At 38.6% G+C, this 16784-nt stretch overlaps 3 protein-coding genes across 7 annotated transcripts; 1 reads left to right on the top strand and 2 right to left on the bottom strand.

Moving 5' to 3' along the window:
- The first annotated feature begins 60 nt into the window (after positions 1-60).
- On the top strand, positions 61-3001 carry LOC130989757 (PLASMODESMATA CALLOSE-BINDING PROTEIN 4-like). Its single transcript, XM_057913854.1, has 4 exons — positions 61-601; positions 864-1331; positions 1404-1719; positions 2555-3001. Exons 1-4 carry the CDS (start codon positions 535-537, stop codon positions 2739-2741), a joined length of 1038 nt encoding a protein of 345 aa, XP_057769837.1. The 5' UTR covers positions 61-534; the 3' UTR covers positions 2742-3001.
- A 1194-nt stretch (positions 3002-4195) lies between these two features.
- Positions 4196-8366, bottom strand: LOC130989756 (nuclear envelope-associated protein 2-like). 4 transcript variants are annotated; one of them, XM_057913852.1, is made up of 6 exons: positions 7521-8366; positions 7017-7237; positions 6689-6796; positions 5095-5556; positions 4902-5003; positions 4196-4662 (listed from the first exon to the last, which is right to left on the bottom strand). In XM_057913852.1, exons 2-6 carry the CDS (start codon positions 7188-7190, stop codon positions 4489-4491), a joined length of 1020 nt encoding a protein of 339 aa, XP_057769835.1. In that variant the 5' UTR covers positions 7191-7237; positions 7521-8366; the 3' UTR covers positions 4196-4488. The 4 variants fall into 4 exon arrangements, with proteins under 4 accessions (XP_057769835.1, XP_057769833.1, XP_057769836.1 ...); XM_057913850.1 differs by having other exon boundaries at positions 7017-7348; positions 7662-8366; XM_057913853.1 differs by having other exon boundaries at positions 7662-8366.
- A 2928-nt stretch (positions 8367-11294) lies between these two features.
- On the bottom strand, positions 11295-14813 carry LOC130989755 (probable L-cysteine desulfhydrase, chloroplastic). 2 transcript variants are annotated; one of them, XM_057913848.1, is made up of 2 exons: positions 13242-14813; positions 11295-11547 (listed from the first exon to the last, which is right to left on the bottom strand). In XM_057913848.1, the coding sequence occupies exons 1-2, from the start codon at positions 14563-14565 to the stop codon at positions 11543-11545; spliced, it is 1329 nt and encodes a 442-aa protein (XP_057769831.1). In that variant the 5' UTR covers positions 14566-14813; the 3' UTR covers positions 11295-11542. The 2 variants fall into 2 exon arrangements, with proteins under 2 accessions (XP_057769831.1, XP_057769830.1); XM_057913847.1 differs by having other exon boundaries at positions 11295-11542; positions 13242-14784.
- Positions 14814-16784: the final 1971 nt, after the last annotated feature.

Genomic DNA, 16784 nt, shown 5'->3' with positions numbered 1-16784 from the left:
CACTACCTTTACCTCTGCCATTCCCATTAAATCCACATGCCCCACACACACACACAGTTCCATCCAATCTAATTCCTTTATCTTCTCACCTGTGCATGCATAGACATATCTGCATACATATGCATCTTCTCCCTCCCCAATCTTGCTTCAAATCATACCACTACCATTTTTATGAAACAACTCTGCTTCTTTTTTTATGACAATCATATTAATCAATCTCTTTTTCTTTTCTTTTTTGGCCCTTTTTTCAAAGAGAGAGATGATCTACTAAATTCAAATTTCAATCTTCCTCACAAAGAAACCTCTTTTCTTTTATCCAATATCTAATACAGTGACCTATTCCTCCCCCCTCCTTTTACTTTATCCCCCTTTTCTTACCTTTATCTTCCAACTTTTCCTCTCTCTCTCTCTCTCCTCCCAAATCCCCTACTTTCGGCTATAGTGAAATAACACTACATTATAAAAAACACAAAATGTCATGATAATTAAGTCTAAAATTCCATTTTGGATATCCCAACATCAGCTTCGATAGCAATGGATGCTCCCAAATTTATCTTCTCATTCCTCCTATCTACTCTCATTCTCCACTCCTCAGCCTCAGGTATGCTTCCTTCACTCTTGCCCATTAATTTTGCAACGAAACGCAGCTCAGTTGACGATTCTATTCCAATTAATAAGGTGGAAATTCAAATCATCTAGTATGCATTGAGTATAACTTCAAAATCAGTCCACAAACGAGATCTCATAATTTGCAATTCAAAAATCTTGTAACACACCCCTCCAACTTATTGATTAAAAAAAATACGAATCTTATCAATTGAGCTGCACTTCATTGTCAATAACGGTAAAAGATTTGAATGCAGGGCTTCATTGGAGTCGCAAACACACAACTCAACACGACTCGCTCAACTTCCCCACCACCACTCCGGCCATCGTCACGGTGCCGTCGGCCACACCGGTCACCATAACCCCAACTCCGGCCGCCACTCCGGTGACCATTCCTCCTCCCACCACCACCACCGGCACCCCGCCCGTGACCAACCCCGTGACCACCCCGGCCGTGGCCCCCCCAGCGACCAGTACCGGCGCGGGGCAGGGGTGGTGCGTCGCGAAAAGCGGGGCGCCGGAGAAGAGCATTCAGGCGGCGCTGGATTACGCGTGCGGGATCGGCGGCGCAGATTGCTCCACCATCCAGCAAGGCGCGAGCTGCTACAATCCCAACACGCTCCAAAACCACGCCTCCTACGCCTTCAACAGCTATTACCAGCGGAATCCCGTGCCCACCAGCTGCGACTTCGGCGGCGCCGCCGCCATCACCACTTCGAATCCAAGTAAGCACCATTCTGATTAAACTCATCACAATCTCGCCGGAAACGGCTCTAAATAACGTCGGCGACGCGCAGGCTCCGGCTCGTGCGTGTTCGCAACGTCGGCGAGCACGACCCCGACTGTGACTCCGCCGTCAACGGCGACGCCAGTGACTGTGACTCCGCCGTCAACGGCGACGCCAGTGACTGTGACTCCACCGTCAATGGCAACGCCGGTGACTGTTACTCCGCCGTCAACAGCAACGCCGGTGAGCACGATCCCGACTGTAACTCCACCATCAGCGGCAACGCCGGTAAGCACGAGCCCGCCAACAACGGCATCTCCGGTTACCATAAATCCGACTACTCCGAATACAGCATCATCAACCGGAGGATCACCGACACCATCGGGGTAAATTAAGATTCCATTTTCGTATTGTAAAGATAGCAAATAAGTAGCAAGATTTAAGAAAATTGATGTTTTTTTTTTTTTTAAATATAAATAAATAGGAATAAGTTTAAAATATAAGTGGTAGTAATTTTTAGGGGATAAGTGAGTCGAGCTAGCTCGCGAGCTACTCGGGATCGACTCGAAAATTACTCGAGATCGACTCGGTATTAGTCGAGCTCGAGCTCGAGCTACTCGACTAGGTATCAAGCCCGAGTTCGAGTTTCATCCTACTCGACTCGTTACACTCGCGACCCTAATCGAGCTTTTAAAAGAATTTACGATAGTATCCTACACTATAGCTTAATTACTAATATAGCCCATAACATATACAATTTGTTGAAGTATGTATGAGACGAGCTTAAACGAGCTCAAACTCGATTAAGATTCAACAATCGAGTCGAGCTCGAGCTCACCGAATATGTCATCGAGTCCAGCTCGAGCTTCATGCATATAGACCGAGTTCGATCTTGAGTATGCTAATACTAGACTCGACACGACTCGTTTACACCCCTAGTAAGTTTCAGACAAAATTACTACAATTTTTTAGAATAAAAAGAGCAACTCTTACTCCTTCTATCTATAAAAATTGTAGTGTGGTTTGGAGCACTACAATAGATGTTAAAATGCATCTCAAATAAGGATGGATGTGTCAAAATGGTTTTTTTTTTTTTTTTGGTAAAAATAATTTTCAATAAAAAGAAATTATAAATTTTTGTGGACGGATAAAAATAGTAATAAGACTACGTAAACATATGCAATATTAATCATTGATATTGGATTTTTTTACTGTGAGCAGTTTCGGCATACCTCCGAGCATATTGAATTCGAGCAACCCTGGTTTCGGCGGCACGACGACGGGATTTGGGATCGGAGATGGGTCTCCGGTGGCCAACATAAACTCCTCTGTCTCAGTGTCGAGCATTCTCGAGCCATTTGTGGGCTGCATTCTTGCGGTTGCAGCCATTGTAGTTTTGGAAATGTAGAAGAAGGGCCATTGCCATTGCCATTGCCATTGCTCTACTACGACATACAGTTTTGGGGGTATGCAGAAACGTAGTCATGATTTTGGACTGATCAATTGGATGCTGTCACGTTTATTTGTTCATCACCTTCCTTATTTATATATCATATGAATATGTGAACATTGAGAGATTAGGAGTTTCTATCATAGAGCTAAAACCTACTAGTAGAATGTGTAGAAATAATTACTCGTTATATTATATGGATGCGTCTTTCACCTCTATTCTTTCCATTTGTTTTAATTATAATCACTCTCAAATTTGATTGATTCTTTGAATTTTTTTATTTCAAATGAATTCTTTCCGATCAAGCCCTTAATTTTAAAGCACAAATATTCATGTGCAACCGATTGCACCGTGCAACTAGTTTCCAGAATGACACTACTTTATTCGAGAAAATAATAATTGAATATTTCTGAATGACACTACTTCAATATGCAAATGACACTTGAAGATCTTCAGGTGTTATTTGTATGATCTTCAAGTGTCACGGAAGAGTGCCTCATTCTAAAAATTAGATGATTCTAATTGCTATAAATGAAAAGGCTAGATAGGGTATTTGTTATAATTGCAATTTAACCTAAAAGCCCATATCTTCAAATGCAATTTAACCCTTTTTAAGACAATGAAACACACTTATGGAACATATGAGATTGTTCTATACATGTTCCTATTTTCAAGTTTGTATGTCAAATAAATTCAATGTCGGGCGTAACACATTTTCAACATGAAGGCCTAACTGGTCAGCATCATTAATGCCTCAACCTAACAAAAAGAAAATGAAACAACAACCTTAGTTGTGTCTCATTCAATAAATTCACCAAATTTCCAGCCGTTGGTAAAAGGCGACAAATGTTGCTTATAATTTGTTTTAAGCCCTACATCCCCAAAAAATAATACTTCATCCGTCCCTTACAAATATATCATTGCATTCGAACACGGTGATCAAAAAATATTTAATTATCAGATAAAATGAATTGGTGGAGAAAGAAATAAATTAAAATTTGTAAAATAGATATAGAAAAAGAGTGGGTGATGGGTTTATTAGTTAATTAATCTCTTAATTATTTGCAAAAAAAAAAAATGAAACATTTGTAATAGAGACATTTGTAATGAGACGAAGAGAATATTAGTTTTAATAAAAGTATCTAAATATAACCTTATAAGTAGTATTAATAATGATTAATTAATTGTACATGAGTGGAAAAAATAACTCCCCATGTAGTAAAACAAGTAAATAAATTGATATATTAAAAGTAATATGTTGTGAGGTAGTATCTATATATCGAAAAAAAATAAATTAAAAAAGACTATTGGTGAATATACCAAAATGACAAAAGACAACCAAGTATTTTTCAAGGGGGGAGGAAGTATTTTTTCTATCCTAAATGCAAGATATTTTTTTTATTGAGACCAACTTCAACAAAGATGTATATTAAGTTAATATACATACAATAATTCCCATCTAAATTGTGGTCATACAACAAGGGCATCTATTCATATAATTGAGAGGGGCCACGACAGCTCAATGAAAAATTGAATAAGACCCCTACAGTTACATCACATTACATAATTCTACAATAGTTTTGCCCCACTAAGGTACTCATCTACCACGCATCTATGACTCTAATCTCATCTAATCTAATCTAATCTAAATCTAATCTCATCTCATCTAATCTTTATATACAAAAGCAATACATAATCTACGCATTTACCTCTTTGAGAACATAACCAAGACCAACATCGACATGGAAACTATGATCTTGAAACCCGAGCCCTCCCAGAAGTTATGGCTCTCGCTGCTTGCACCCGGAGGCGTAGCTTGTTCCTTGGCTGTCAACTGATCTCTGAGTTCCTTCAGAGTTTTATCCCTTCGCTCTCCCATCTGCAAAATATAGATAAGTCGATTTGGAGTTGATCAGTAGCCATCACATCCATTGCAGAAAGAGTAATAGTAATAGTAGTACTAGAACTGATCATTTAGACTTGCAAATCATTAGTTGCATTTGATTTATGAAACATGGGAGTATAAAGCAACACCAGAAGTTATTAACGCCGAAACTAACCATATAAGCTCACACATTTTTAGCATATGCATTTAATGAAACATGGAAATAGAGTTACCCTTTGGAGCTTGCGTGTTTGAGCTCGTGCTTCTTGAAGACAGAACTCCAACTTCAGGACTTTCTTTTTCAACTCCAGATCTGCCCTACGATGCTTCTCTAACTGTGCAATAAACAAACTAGGAGTTATTAGTTCCCGAAAATAGGTGTTGCAAGCAGATGAAGGTTATATGAGATGAAATATCGAATGACACCTGAGATTCGAGCTCCTCAGTCTTCAGCTTCCAGTGAGCAGACAGAAACCTGATTTCATCTCTCAACTTAGCTATTTCTTGATCTTTGACGGTTAAAAGATTATTGATACTCTTAAAATTTTTTGGAGACGTCTCAACCAAAATTTTCCAGAGCTCACAATCTTTATCTGCTCCAGCCTTGGTTAATGCTTGCATGATCTCATGCTCGATTTTTGATACTTCATCTTTTAATTGCATTTGAGAAACTTCTCTGGCTAGAAGATCCTTCTGTAGAAGATCTAATTGTTCTTTCAGTTTATCTACACGAGCCTCATGCTCTTTTAAAGAGCAGTTTTTCTCTTCTAATTCTTTTACCAGAGCCGAACACTGCATCTGTGCAGATTGTGCAGATAGTGCACTTGCATCAGCAGTTGCCCTGGTTAACGATAACTGCAATCTCAGATCATCCATTTCTTTGACATACTGCATTAATAACCATAACAACGCTTCAGGACAACTGTGTATGTTCATATACCAGAATATAGTAGCAAGTGAGAATCATTTCGCCTGAAATAACAAAATGTGATCATGATACCACATTCAACCAATGAAGAAACAACATTAATGCATTCATGTAGGAACACCGTGACATAAACCCATGACATAGACAAGGAGCTTGCTAGAACAACAGCGCAAAATTGTTACAAATTACAATTGTCCTAACCAACTTACAAAAAAGCAAAGGTATGTCATTCTCATATGAGTTCCGTTTACTATGAAATTTGGTGTTGTGGAACCTGGTTTACTAAGAAGATCCCGTTTTACTTCTCATGTGTAGAAGATCAATAAGCCTAAGATTGTAAAAACCAAAATATTCACAAAATCACATCGGAAATGCTCAGAGGATACAATTATAAAAATTGAAATTCCCTTAAGCCTTCACTCTGTAATGCAGAAATTAAAAACGCTTCTAAACAGAGCGGAAAGCTTCACCAGAAAGATAACTAAAATCATCCATCAAATTTGCCACTTTAATTGAATAAAGATTCTTAGTACATTAATGAAAATTAATGGCCTCCAAAAGGACGAATAAAAAGAATTAAATAAGAATTAAAAAAAAAAAAGAATTTCCAAAAACATATGCGAACATCTGATTTCGAAAGACAAGCAAATAAGCAAAATTAAACAATGCGCATTGAAAGGCACAATCATAAAGCAGCAGTTAGTTCAAGTTAATAAATGGTTCAAGATTCCATCTTCATGCCAACTACATGCTAATCATAGGGAGACAAGTCCCTAGAAACATTCAAATCATACTACTATTTTAAAGAAAGACAATTTATAGTTCGAAAATATATTCGAATACAATTCCTCTTACCAAATAAAACAAACAAGAAAAGACAAACCAAGAAAGCCAAGAAGCACCATATGTGTTTGGCAGTGAAGATGCCTCGAATATAAAAACAATAAATCACCGATTCAAACACAGATCAAAAGCTCATCGATCAGATCGCATCAAAATCTCACAGCCCAAAATTCAAAATATGAATCTGAGTTCAAACAGAACTCAAATAACTAAACAGAAAACGATAAACTTAGCAGAATTTAGGCATACCATCTCAGCAGCAGTATTTGAGGCCTCTAGCTCCGCATTCCTCTCCTCTAAACTCTTCTCCAACCGACAAATTTCTTTTTCCAAGTTCTTCAATTTAGTTTCTGCTTCCTATGAAAATCCAAATCAAGAAAAAGATTAAAAAAAATCAATTAATTTAATTCTTCCAGAGATCCAATCTTCTTCTCAAACAAAAAAAAGTGGGAGCCACTTCAGAATGCAAATCAGAACAAAAAGATAACAATTATTTCAATTTCAACTTTTTTCGTAAAACAACCAATTTTTTTTGAAAAAATTGATGCAGTCAAATGAGTCAGATTCCTGTGCATGCCTGTCTTGTTAGGGTTTCTCTGACGACGGACTGCTCCTGAGAAGCGAGGCGGCTGCGCACCTCCTTGAGCTCCGCCGCCAGCGACACCACGTTACGCCGGAAACTCTGCTTCTTCTCGCTCAGATCCTTGAGCAACGGATCTACATCCCGCATCACCACCGGCTGCGCAGACATCACGATCTCGCCTCCTCAAACGACGCCGCAGATTCAAAGAGTAGGACCTTGTTGAAGAAAATAAAAGAAGGAATTCACTTAATCAATTCAAACCCTTCTTTATTAGCCTATCCCTTTGCAATTAATGAAAGCGAGCCCCGTCCTACACACATCGCCATCTGCATGTGAACAGGTTGCTTGCAGCATTTAATACTCATACAAATTTGAATTTTATATTCGAATAATTTATCTGCTGCAATTATTTAGGGTACTAGTTGACTATTTTCTCACACTGCAAATTCAAAAATTAAATCAAGTTCGAAACGTGGAAAAATAAAAATTATACTCCACCTCAACAGAAGAAAAATCACAGCCACGCATTTCTTGCTTTGAACATTCAAAAAAAATGCGTTTGTAACTCATCTACTTCACATGAGCCGACATAAATACAAGAAAAGGAGAGATCGTTAGAGAAGAGAAGGAAAAGCATACTTCCGTGAATCGATGGCTTTCAGCTACCCATAAAATCGAAAAGCATCATTCAAACTCGAAGAGAGAGAGAGAGGTTGACAGGTAAAGGAAAAATAAATGCGGAATTTCGCTTATAATCGGAGAGCCGTCGATTTGAATGGATTTTGTTGTTGGCGATGATCGAGCGAAAGGAAATTAAGTGCGCAACAGTGGAGAGAGTGAATCATGCGAGCTGAGACAAAACAAGGGGGCGGAGCCTGAGGCTCGGGAGTGCCCGAGCCTCGGGTACTGCGAAAATGACAAGATTCGAACCTGGTTCGGATGACCTCAGCGCGGCAAATCGAAAATTTCACATCTGCGCACGTGGAGGGCTTGGAGGCTCACGTGTCAGGCTTGGCGTCGGCTTCGGCCCAGGCCCAACTATTTAACTCCTCAATCAGTGCTTTTATCTAGTTTGAACGACATGATTAACGTAAATTAATTAATGATAATTGCGCGATTATGTTAATGATCTTAGGTCTAAATTCGGATCTGTTTTTAGTTAGTAGAATGGTTAACAACATAAACTTAAGGTTGTTGCCTGCACGTCTGCTAGATTTGTGAAATTTTTCATTTTTAAACGTTTCTTTCCATTTAGATAATCGTTCTATGCTTTCTAAAGAAGTAATGTATTTATTGTTGCGACTTGCGAGTGATTAATGTTTATCTATCAAAGAGTTATTGATTTGATTATCATCGTCGGCTTTGCCGACAATGGGTAGAGTTCCTAGATACACTTTTTTTCTTCAAATCATATTCACACTTAAACGGATGTTAGAGTATGGGGCATTATGTAAGGTTGGATTGTGACCGCACGACATTTTTAGGGGTTGTAAGTTGTAACGTATATATATATATATATAGTTATTTGATTAAGATCATCATTAAACTATCTAATTTAATTGGATTAATTAGCGAAAATAATTAATCTGAACTAGTTTGACTCAAAGTATGAAGACTCCCATTAAATTCTGGACGTGAAATTCGAAAAAGTAAATAAAATTTCTAAACAAAACTGTTGGTCGACTCAATCAGAATGACGTGAGTCCAAACATAACATAACTTAATCACCAACCAAGGGATTGTGTCTCACTTCAAAAAGGGTAACACCACCACCATGCACACGCTCCATTTCCACCCGACTTCTCATTATCCTGAAATGATTTAAATAAATGTGGATAGAGTACTAATGCACTCAATGAAGTTAATGTCCAATTTTGTTCAAATCAAGTATAAAGATTTATTAATGAACCGCATGCCTTCTCGTGAAATATAACAACATTTTAAGAAAACAATTATTATAAATCCAAAAACTTTTGACTATAAGTTTGGGCTATTGAAATATGCATGTTTTAACTCGGTTCGATGATACCTGGGTGTTAGGCATAGGGGACCCGACCAAGTCAGCCCATGCTTAGACTTTCCTTGTGTGTATATCTTGATCGCCCATCGGGATCAGAAATTTAAGTAATCATTGTGAGAAGTGATGATTGGTACAATGATTCTCTTTTTTATGAAGTTTCCGTTGTTTCCGATTAAATGAAGTTTCCGCCTATTTCAATAATTAAAGTTTCTGTATCCGCCTATTTGTTCTCTAGCATATCAAAGTTTCCTGATTTTCCTTTACTGTTACTTAATTACTTGTAGTTTCCGCTCGTTTATTTTAAGTTTCCGCTCAATATTAATTAAGTTTCCGCTCGCTCATTTTAAACTTTCCGATCGCTCAGTTTTAGTTTCCGCCAATTAAATTTTTCCGCTCCAAGGTTTTCGGTAGAGAGAGGGCAGTACTAGGGGTGTTGTACTTTCATATGACAAATCAAATCTCGAGTACAATGAAAATTATATTTTAATGCATATGGGTATGTGGTGTAGGAATTTTAAAAAGTTGATATTGGTATCAATTTTCACAAAGTTGTGTAGTAAGTATTTCCACTTCTGGGAGAAGAGTATGCTCAAAAACACTCAAACTTTAGCAAGGTAAAACAAGAACACATATCCTGGTCGCTATATCTTCATTCTAACTTTATGCCTATAAATCCTCACCCTAACTTCTTCTACCCACTGCCTTGGCTTGATTAGATCCTCAAAAGGATGTTCTTGAGATGGTGGTGGAAGTGAAGGGTGTGTGTGTGTTGAGAGAGAGAAAATTTTCTTCTTGTGTTGCTTGTGATGAGAATAATTAGTGTTAGACATGGAATAAATGGCTGAAAATATAGGGGAAGAGGAGATTTCATAAATGGGAGAGAGGTGATCCCACCGATACATGGAACTCATCCTTGATGGTTCCCTCCTTCCCAATACACTAGCTTTCCTAGGCAATAATGGCCTCACTTAGGCTTGAGTTTAATTTGAATAATGACTGAAAATTTGGGCCCAAATTCTAGCTTAAAAATTGGCTCACTCCGTTCCCAAATTTGGGCTCCCACTCGAACCACATTACATAATTTTCTTTTAGAATTAAATGTATAATGAGGCTGTAAACATACCATGCCGCCCACAAACTATTCGGAGCTCGATTCGAAAAGAAATGGTTCAAATTTGTTTAGAGAAATCCGATCAATAAGCAAACCAAACTTGAGCTTAGTAGTATGCGGCTCGTTAGCTCGTGAACAAGTTCGTATAGTGATGCAACTTGAAAAATATAAATTAGTACGTACAATTTTTATTTATCTACTAAAATTAATAATAATTGTATTAAATCCATAACTAACTTTGCATGTTATAAGAAAATTATTAATATATTTATTATTTTATATGAAATAATTTATTTTCAAAAGAAAATAATCAATATTTTGAATCTAAATATAAATTTAAAAAGTTCATATAGGCTCGATTAAGTTTGTGAGCCTCAAAGTATTCAGCAGACAAAGTTTGAGATTCGACTCGATACTAACAAATCAAACTTGAACATACCACTATTCGGTTTGATTACAATCCTATATGTAATAACATATTACTCCATCGGTCCACGATATCGTTTTTACTTTTACCAATTTGGTCCGTCCACAATATCATTTCCATTTCCTTTTATAGCAGTTGGGTGCACAAAACTCCACTCACAACAATACTCACTACTATCAACTACTATCTGTGTTGTCCACAAAGTGGAAGTGATATCGTGGACAAGGAGAGTATATTTTTTTAAATTCATATGTGGTAACATATTTTCATCTAAAATGATCACATATGTTCATTAAATACATAAATAAAATCACTAAAATATTAATATTGGTAAAATTTATGAATTATGCATGAACTTATAACATTTATTTATTTTTTCTTGACAATTTAGTCAACATATATATATGACTCAATTGCACAGTACTACAGTAGACTAAAACCATGATACTTCAAAATATGAGTCCGATAAGTTGAAGGATTTTTCATAGTGAATTGTGAAATAATAATAGTTATGCATCTATTAATCTCTTTGAGGCTATATTCTTTAAATCATTTGAAGATCCAATAACATGCATCATTTCAAATACTTACCTATCCTACTTCAACAACATTCACGATAAATTCTTATTTCAAATGATTGCTCCAACCCATAAATTATAGTACAATCTAAAATTTGTTATACTCATATTATTAATAATTAATTGAATTCAAATATAAAAGTTTTAAAAAGTTAATTTATTTAATTTTTTTAAATAATATATCATGTGCATTGTACGGGCGCAAAACTAGTTTTTACAACACTAGTACATAAACTGCTTTCAACATTCCTAAAGAACACCAAGATCATGAAAGCCTACATTATTTCTTCAGAGAAACGGTAAGGAAATGATCATTTCCTTGCTCCTCCGTTTGAAATGGCCGGATGCATAGTTGCTATTGAACAAACTTCATGTTCTTCCCTGCTAAGCTGTCAGGCAGTTATTCACTCATTCAGACATTCTTAGTATACTATGATTCTTAGTTAAATGCAGGTCTAAAGCAAGTAGCTATTTTCTTATTGAATTCGTATTATGTTGAACTTGTAAATAAACATCGCAACTGCTTCTATTAGAGCAATCAGAAAATATATTTTAACCAATATTCTTCCAAAGAAATAAATCAAACAAACTACACTTTTCCCCAAGATATTGTTTGAAAAATATTAATGGAAATGGAGAGACCATCCAAACACAGCTTAGTTTTAACTTTTAAGTGGGTGTTCTGCTGAGCTTATAAGCTCCTTAAAAGAACATATAAGTTGTTTAGGAGCTTATAACATGTGAAAATAAGCCCCAACAACTTATAAGCTCCAAAAAAATAAGTTCTTCACCACCATATATTTTTTAATAGTCCAATAAGCATCAAGCAGTTTACAAAAATGACCCTATTATAGTTTGTTGTTTCCAACATGTACCCTTCTAATTTCATATTTCATCAATTTTCTCTTTCTAATTAGTATTTTCTCTCACCAACTCACAATCTTCATTCTAATTTATAAGCTCAATTATCCAAACACTTTGACAACTTATAAGCTCTTGACACATTACATTGTTAGAACTTTTAAGCTGTCTAAAATAAACTTAGCCAAACACCCTCTTAAGTCTATAGTCCAAACCTGTCTTCCCCTAATGACTGCACCCAATAAAACATACTACTGGAGAAATCGTTAATCAGACTCGGATCATTAGGTGCAGACGTAGGGGCATCAAGAAAAACAGATACAGCGCAGGAGGAGGCATTCACTAGACCAATTTGTGCAAGTTATAAATGAAAAGTAAGATGGCAACACAAAATCAACTTCATAAAAGTAGTATCTTTGTGTCACTAATTGAGAAGAGTTTTACATAGGTGAAAACACTGTGAAAAAGGCGACAGTCATGTGCGACAGCAGAGCCAATCTACAAAATCTACTAGAAAAAGGGAAAACATGTTCACATTTACCGTGGAAACACGGAAGTGAGTCATCTGAAGCATATTTCTTACTTTAATTTACCTAACTTATTGCTTCAGAATGCTTCTATGCCATTTTTCCCTCGTAACTGGAATAAATGCATCACACCCTAAATTGCAACCACTAACTTTAGGAATTCAAAAATGCTAAGTGATTTATATTTTTTCGAACTTATTTTTGCAAGAATGTATTTGAGTTAATCTAGACCTACTAAAATGTGACACTAACACTCAACATGAAATCAGCAGGTTCGCAATTCAAATATAAGTTTTGAAGATCATTACAAGAAATATACACAAACATCACCTTATTTTCCCCCCAAATAATGCATGGAACCTCGACTAAATTTTTATTTAGCTATATTATATTTTTTGGTTCAATGAAAGAGGATCAATCGATTTTTTTTTTTAATATTATACATAAGTAAATTTATTCACCGCAACTAATGCATGCATATTGAGATAATTACATTACACCATAGATAATGCCTCACTATCTCCCCAAAAAATGCCCTTATATGTGCCAGAATTACATTACAACAATTAACTTCTTATCTATTTTCGTTGCCTATTTAAATTACTGCCATTCCAAAATAAAAGCATGAATATTTTTTTCTTCAGTATTTCTAAAAGGCTGGATGTAATAGTAGAAAGCACATGAAGAAAGGGTACCTTCATATTTGGAGAGAAGTGCACAAGTAAGCCCATCTTTGACTAATGTATTCACTGCATCCCTAAATCTATAATAATCATCAGCCACATTGTAAACCTGGTGAGAAATCCTAGCATACCCTGTGACGGGATCAACCTCTCCCTCCAACGGCGCCCTATAGTAAATGGGCACCTCAACCTTAAAACACACCCTCAAATGCTTCCTCAACTTCAATGCATCCGAACTGCTCTTAATGCCCAAGCAAGCCGGCATCCCCACCATCGCCATACTAGAGCACAACTCTGGGGGCGCCCCCAGCTCTGTCCCCCACGCCTTCACCAGCATCTGCGCCATCTCTACCACACTCTCATGATTCTTCGTCAATATCCCCTCGAGTCCGCCCTCAAACCTACCAAGAAACTCCATCACCTCCGGCAGAACCAGCTGAGCACTGTAATCCCTTGTCCCCGTCCACGCACTCTCCATTGCCAAACCATTACCATACTCGTGAGACACGACGGGATGGTGCAAGTCGGACAATTCATCCGACATCTTGCAGTACAAGAAGGCGGCGGAGGGAGGGCAAAACAACCACTTGTGCAAATTGCTAGTGTAAAAATCAGCACCTATGTCCTTCACATCAATCTCAACATTCCCAATGGCGTGGGCGGCGTCCACGAATATCCTATCAACGCCTTCGTCTCTACACATCCTAACCAACTCTTTGATAGGTATGATAACAGATGGCATAGACGTGATGTGATCGATAATAGCTAACCTAATTTTCCTACCATTCGATTTCCCCAATCGGAGCGCCTTTTCGAATTCGGAAACAATTTCGAAACTAGATTTAACAGGGAAAGGGAGGCGAACCTCGATCACGTGGCCGCCGGTGCGGGAAATGTAGGCCTCGACGGACTTCTTGACGGCGCCGTAGGCGTAGTGGAGGAGGAGGACGGCGTCGCCGGGCTGGAAGGTGGCGGAGGAGAAAGCCCTAGCCGTGTGCTGGAGGACGACCGCGGCGGCGGTGGTGGCGTTGTCGACGATGGAGATTTCGTCGACGTGATCCGCGTTGATTAGGTTCTGGATGAGGACGCGGGTTTGGAGGATGGACGGCTTGAGGGTGTTGAAGTAGAAATGGTCGGGCTGGCGGAGGAAGAGCAGCTGGTGGCGGTGCTGGGCGGCGATGATGGAGGCGGGGCAGCAGCCGAAGCTGCCGTTGTTTATGCGGGCGATTGAAGGGTCGTGATGGGAGAACTCGGATTGGATCTCCGATTGAGAGATTGGGGATGGTTTAGGCTTGGGATTGGCGGCGGCGGCGGCGCCGTTGATGGGGCAGGCCATTTGGGGAAAAGGGTTTGGGAATTGGGAGAGTGAGTGTGCAATAAACAATAGTGGCGAGAGTGATTAAGCCACATTTTACTAAGTTGGGAAATGATTAAGCAATTGAATAAACCAAAATCGAAATGAATAGAATAACAACAATACCAGAAAAGAAAAAGGAAGAAGCTTCCCACTCGGAGTGGCGAAGCTGGTTGACGTGTATTTTCGCCTGCACATCATGACGTGTCTTTGGATTTTGGATTTTCTTTTGTCCAACTTTTATGTACTTTGAAAAGGAAATATTAGAGCATCCACCCTGATTGAATAATAAGGAGCTTACTTGATAGAAGGATGGATGACACGATCTCTTACATGATTTTTTTAATTTTAATTTTTATATTTTTCATTTAAATTTAATTGCACAAATTTAAATAACACAAATCACTTCAAATTAAAATTGCATTAATTTTAAAATCCTAAAAATTACATTAAAAAATTACACAAAGCTTAAAATTTTAAAAATATATCATAAAATAACTATTTCGGCCCTAGAGGTCCGAAACGTGCCCAAACATGCTCGATCAAATCATGTTGGAGTTGAGCATGTATCTACCTATCTCGGAGAATTGCATCTCTTTGCATGTATTCCTCGAAGCTAGGCGGGGTTGTTCGAGCACTCTCTATCGAGTCACTCCTAGACGCCTCGCGTGTCATGCGTCGTCATCTCTTCAGTGGGTAGCCGCTTCACCTTCGTTCTCCACAATCATGTTGTGGTGAATGATGCAATACATCACGATGTCCTTGAGATGCTCGACGTACCAACTCCGCATCGAGCTTGAAGCACTCCAAAGGCACGTTCGACATCCTTTCGTGTCGATTCTTGCATCTTCTTGAACCTCGCCTCCTTTGGATTGGTCGCCAACGGTGGACTCTTGACGAAGCAACGCCACTCCGGATATATGCCATCGCACAAGTAGTAGTCCATCTAGTAGTATCGCCGGTTGGCCTCAAAGATCACCGGTGCCGACGTTCCTTCCAAGACGTTGGAGAACATAAGCGACTAGTTCAGAACATTGATGTTGTTGTTCGAACCGGCGACACCGAAGAGGGCATGCCAAATCCACAAATCGTGGGATGCAACGGCCTCCAAGATCAAGGTGGACTCCCCTTTATCACCGTGTGTATATGCGCCATGCCATGCCTTTGGGCAATTCTTCCACGCCCAATGCATATAATCAAGACTCCCGAGCATCCCGGGAAATCCGTGTCGCGCCTCGTGCATCTGAAGAAGGTGTTGGACGTTCGCCGCCGTAGGACGTCGAAGATACTCGGCACTGTATGCCCGGATGACAGCTCTGTAGATTTTCTTTAGGCATATACGCCTCGTCGTGTCGACGACTTTGAGATACTCGTCAAAAGTATCCGCACTGACGTTAATGGCGAATTGGCGGATAGCCACCGTGCATTTCTGTAAATGCGCGAGAGAGTCCAAGCCCGCAGCATCATATGGCTCATCCGGAATTAACCATCTTCACTTTGCACAACATCGGCGATAAGCAAGAACAACTCCTTCTGCATCCGAAAACGTCGTCGAAAAAATGTAGGCCCGTACGTCGGATTGCCGTTGAAGTAGTCTTGCATAAGACGTAAATGGGCAGCCTCACGATCACGGTAGACGTAAGACCGGTGGTAAATATTAATAACACGTTCCGGCTCCGGTTGGGAGAACATTTGAGCAATCACTTGTTTCTGCTTCTTGATCTCATCGATGATTTCTTGCGCAACCCCGTCGGACCAAGACGATGAAGTATCATCGAACCATTCGGCCATTTTTGAAGGAAGAGAATATAAAAATGTAGTAGAAAAGAGAGAAAGATTGAAGGAGAAGTTTTTTTGAATGTGTGAATGAAGAAATGAGGGGTATTTATAGAAAGGAAAAAAAAAGAAAACGGCTACATAACCGTTGGAAACAATTAAATCAAAAAAAAAATTTAATCAGTTACAAAGCTGTTGATTTCAAAATTTAAATTGAAATTTCTTTTAATGGGAGTGTGAAACGCACGCGCCACATATTAAGGGGATCAAGCCTTACTCGAAAAATCGAGTTATGCTCGAGTAAGCAGCAGCTGCAGTGGGGTACTCGATCTCCAGTTTACTCGAGTAAGTTGGATCGAGTATCCCACTGTGGATGCTCTTAGTATAATTAAAAAAGAAGAAGGAAATATAAGTACTTAGGTCTC

Source organism: Salvia miltiorrhiza, chromosome 6, assembly GCF_028751815.1.
Source record: "Salvia miltiorrhiza cultivar Shanhuang (shh) chromosome 6, IMPLAD_Smil_shh, whole genome shotgun sequence".
NCBI classification, from domain to species: domain Eukaryota; kingdom Viridiplantae; phylum Streptophyta; class Magnoliopsida; order Lamiales; family Lamiaceae; genus Salvia; species Salvia miltiorrhiza.
The sequence above is the reverse complement of the archived record's forward strand: the minus strand, read 5'-3'. Positions and strand labels throughout refer to the sequence as shown.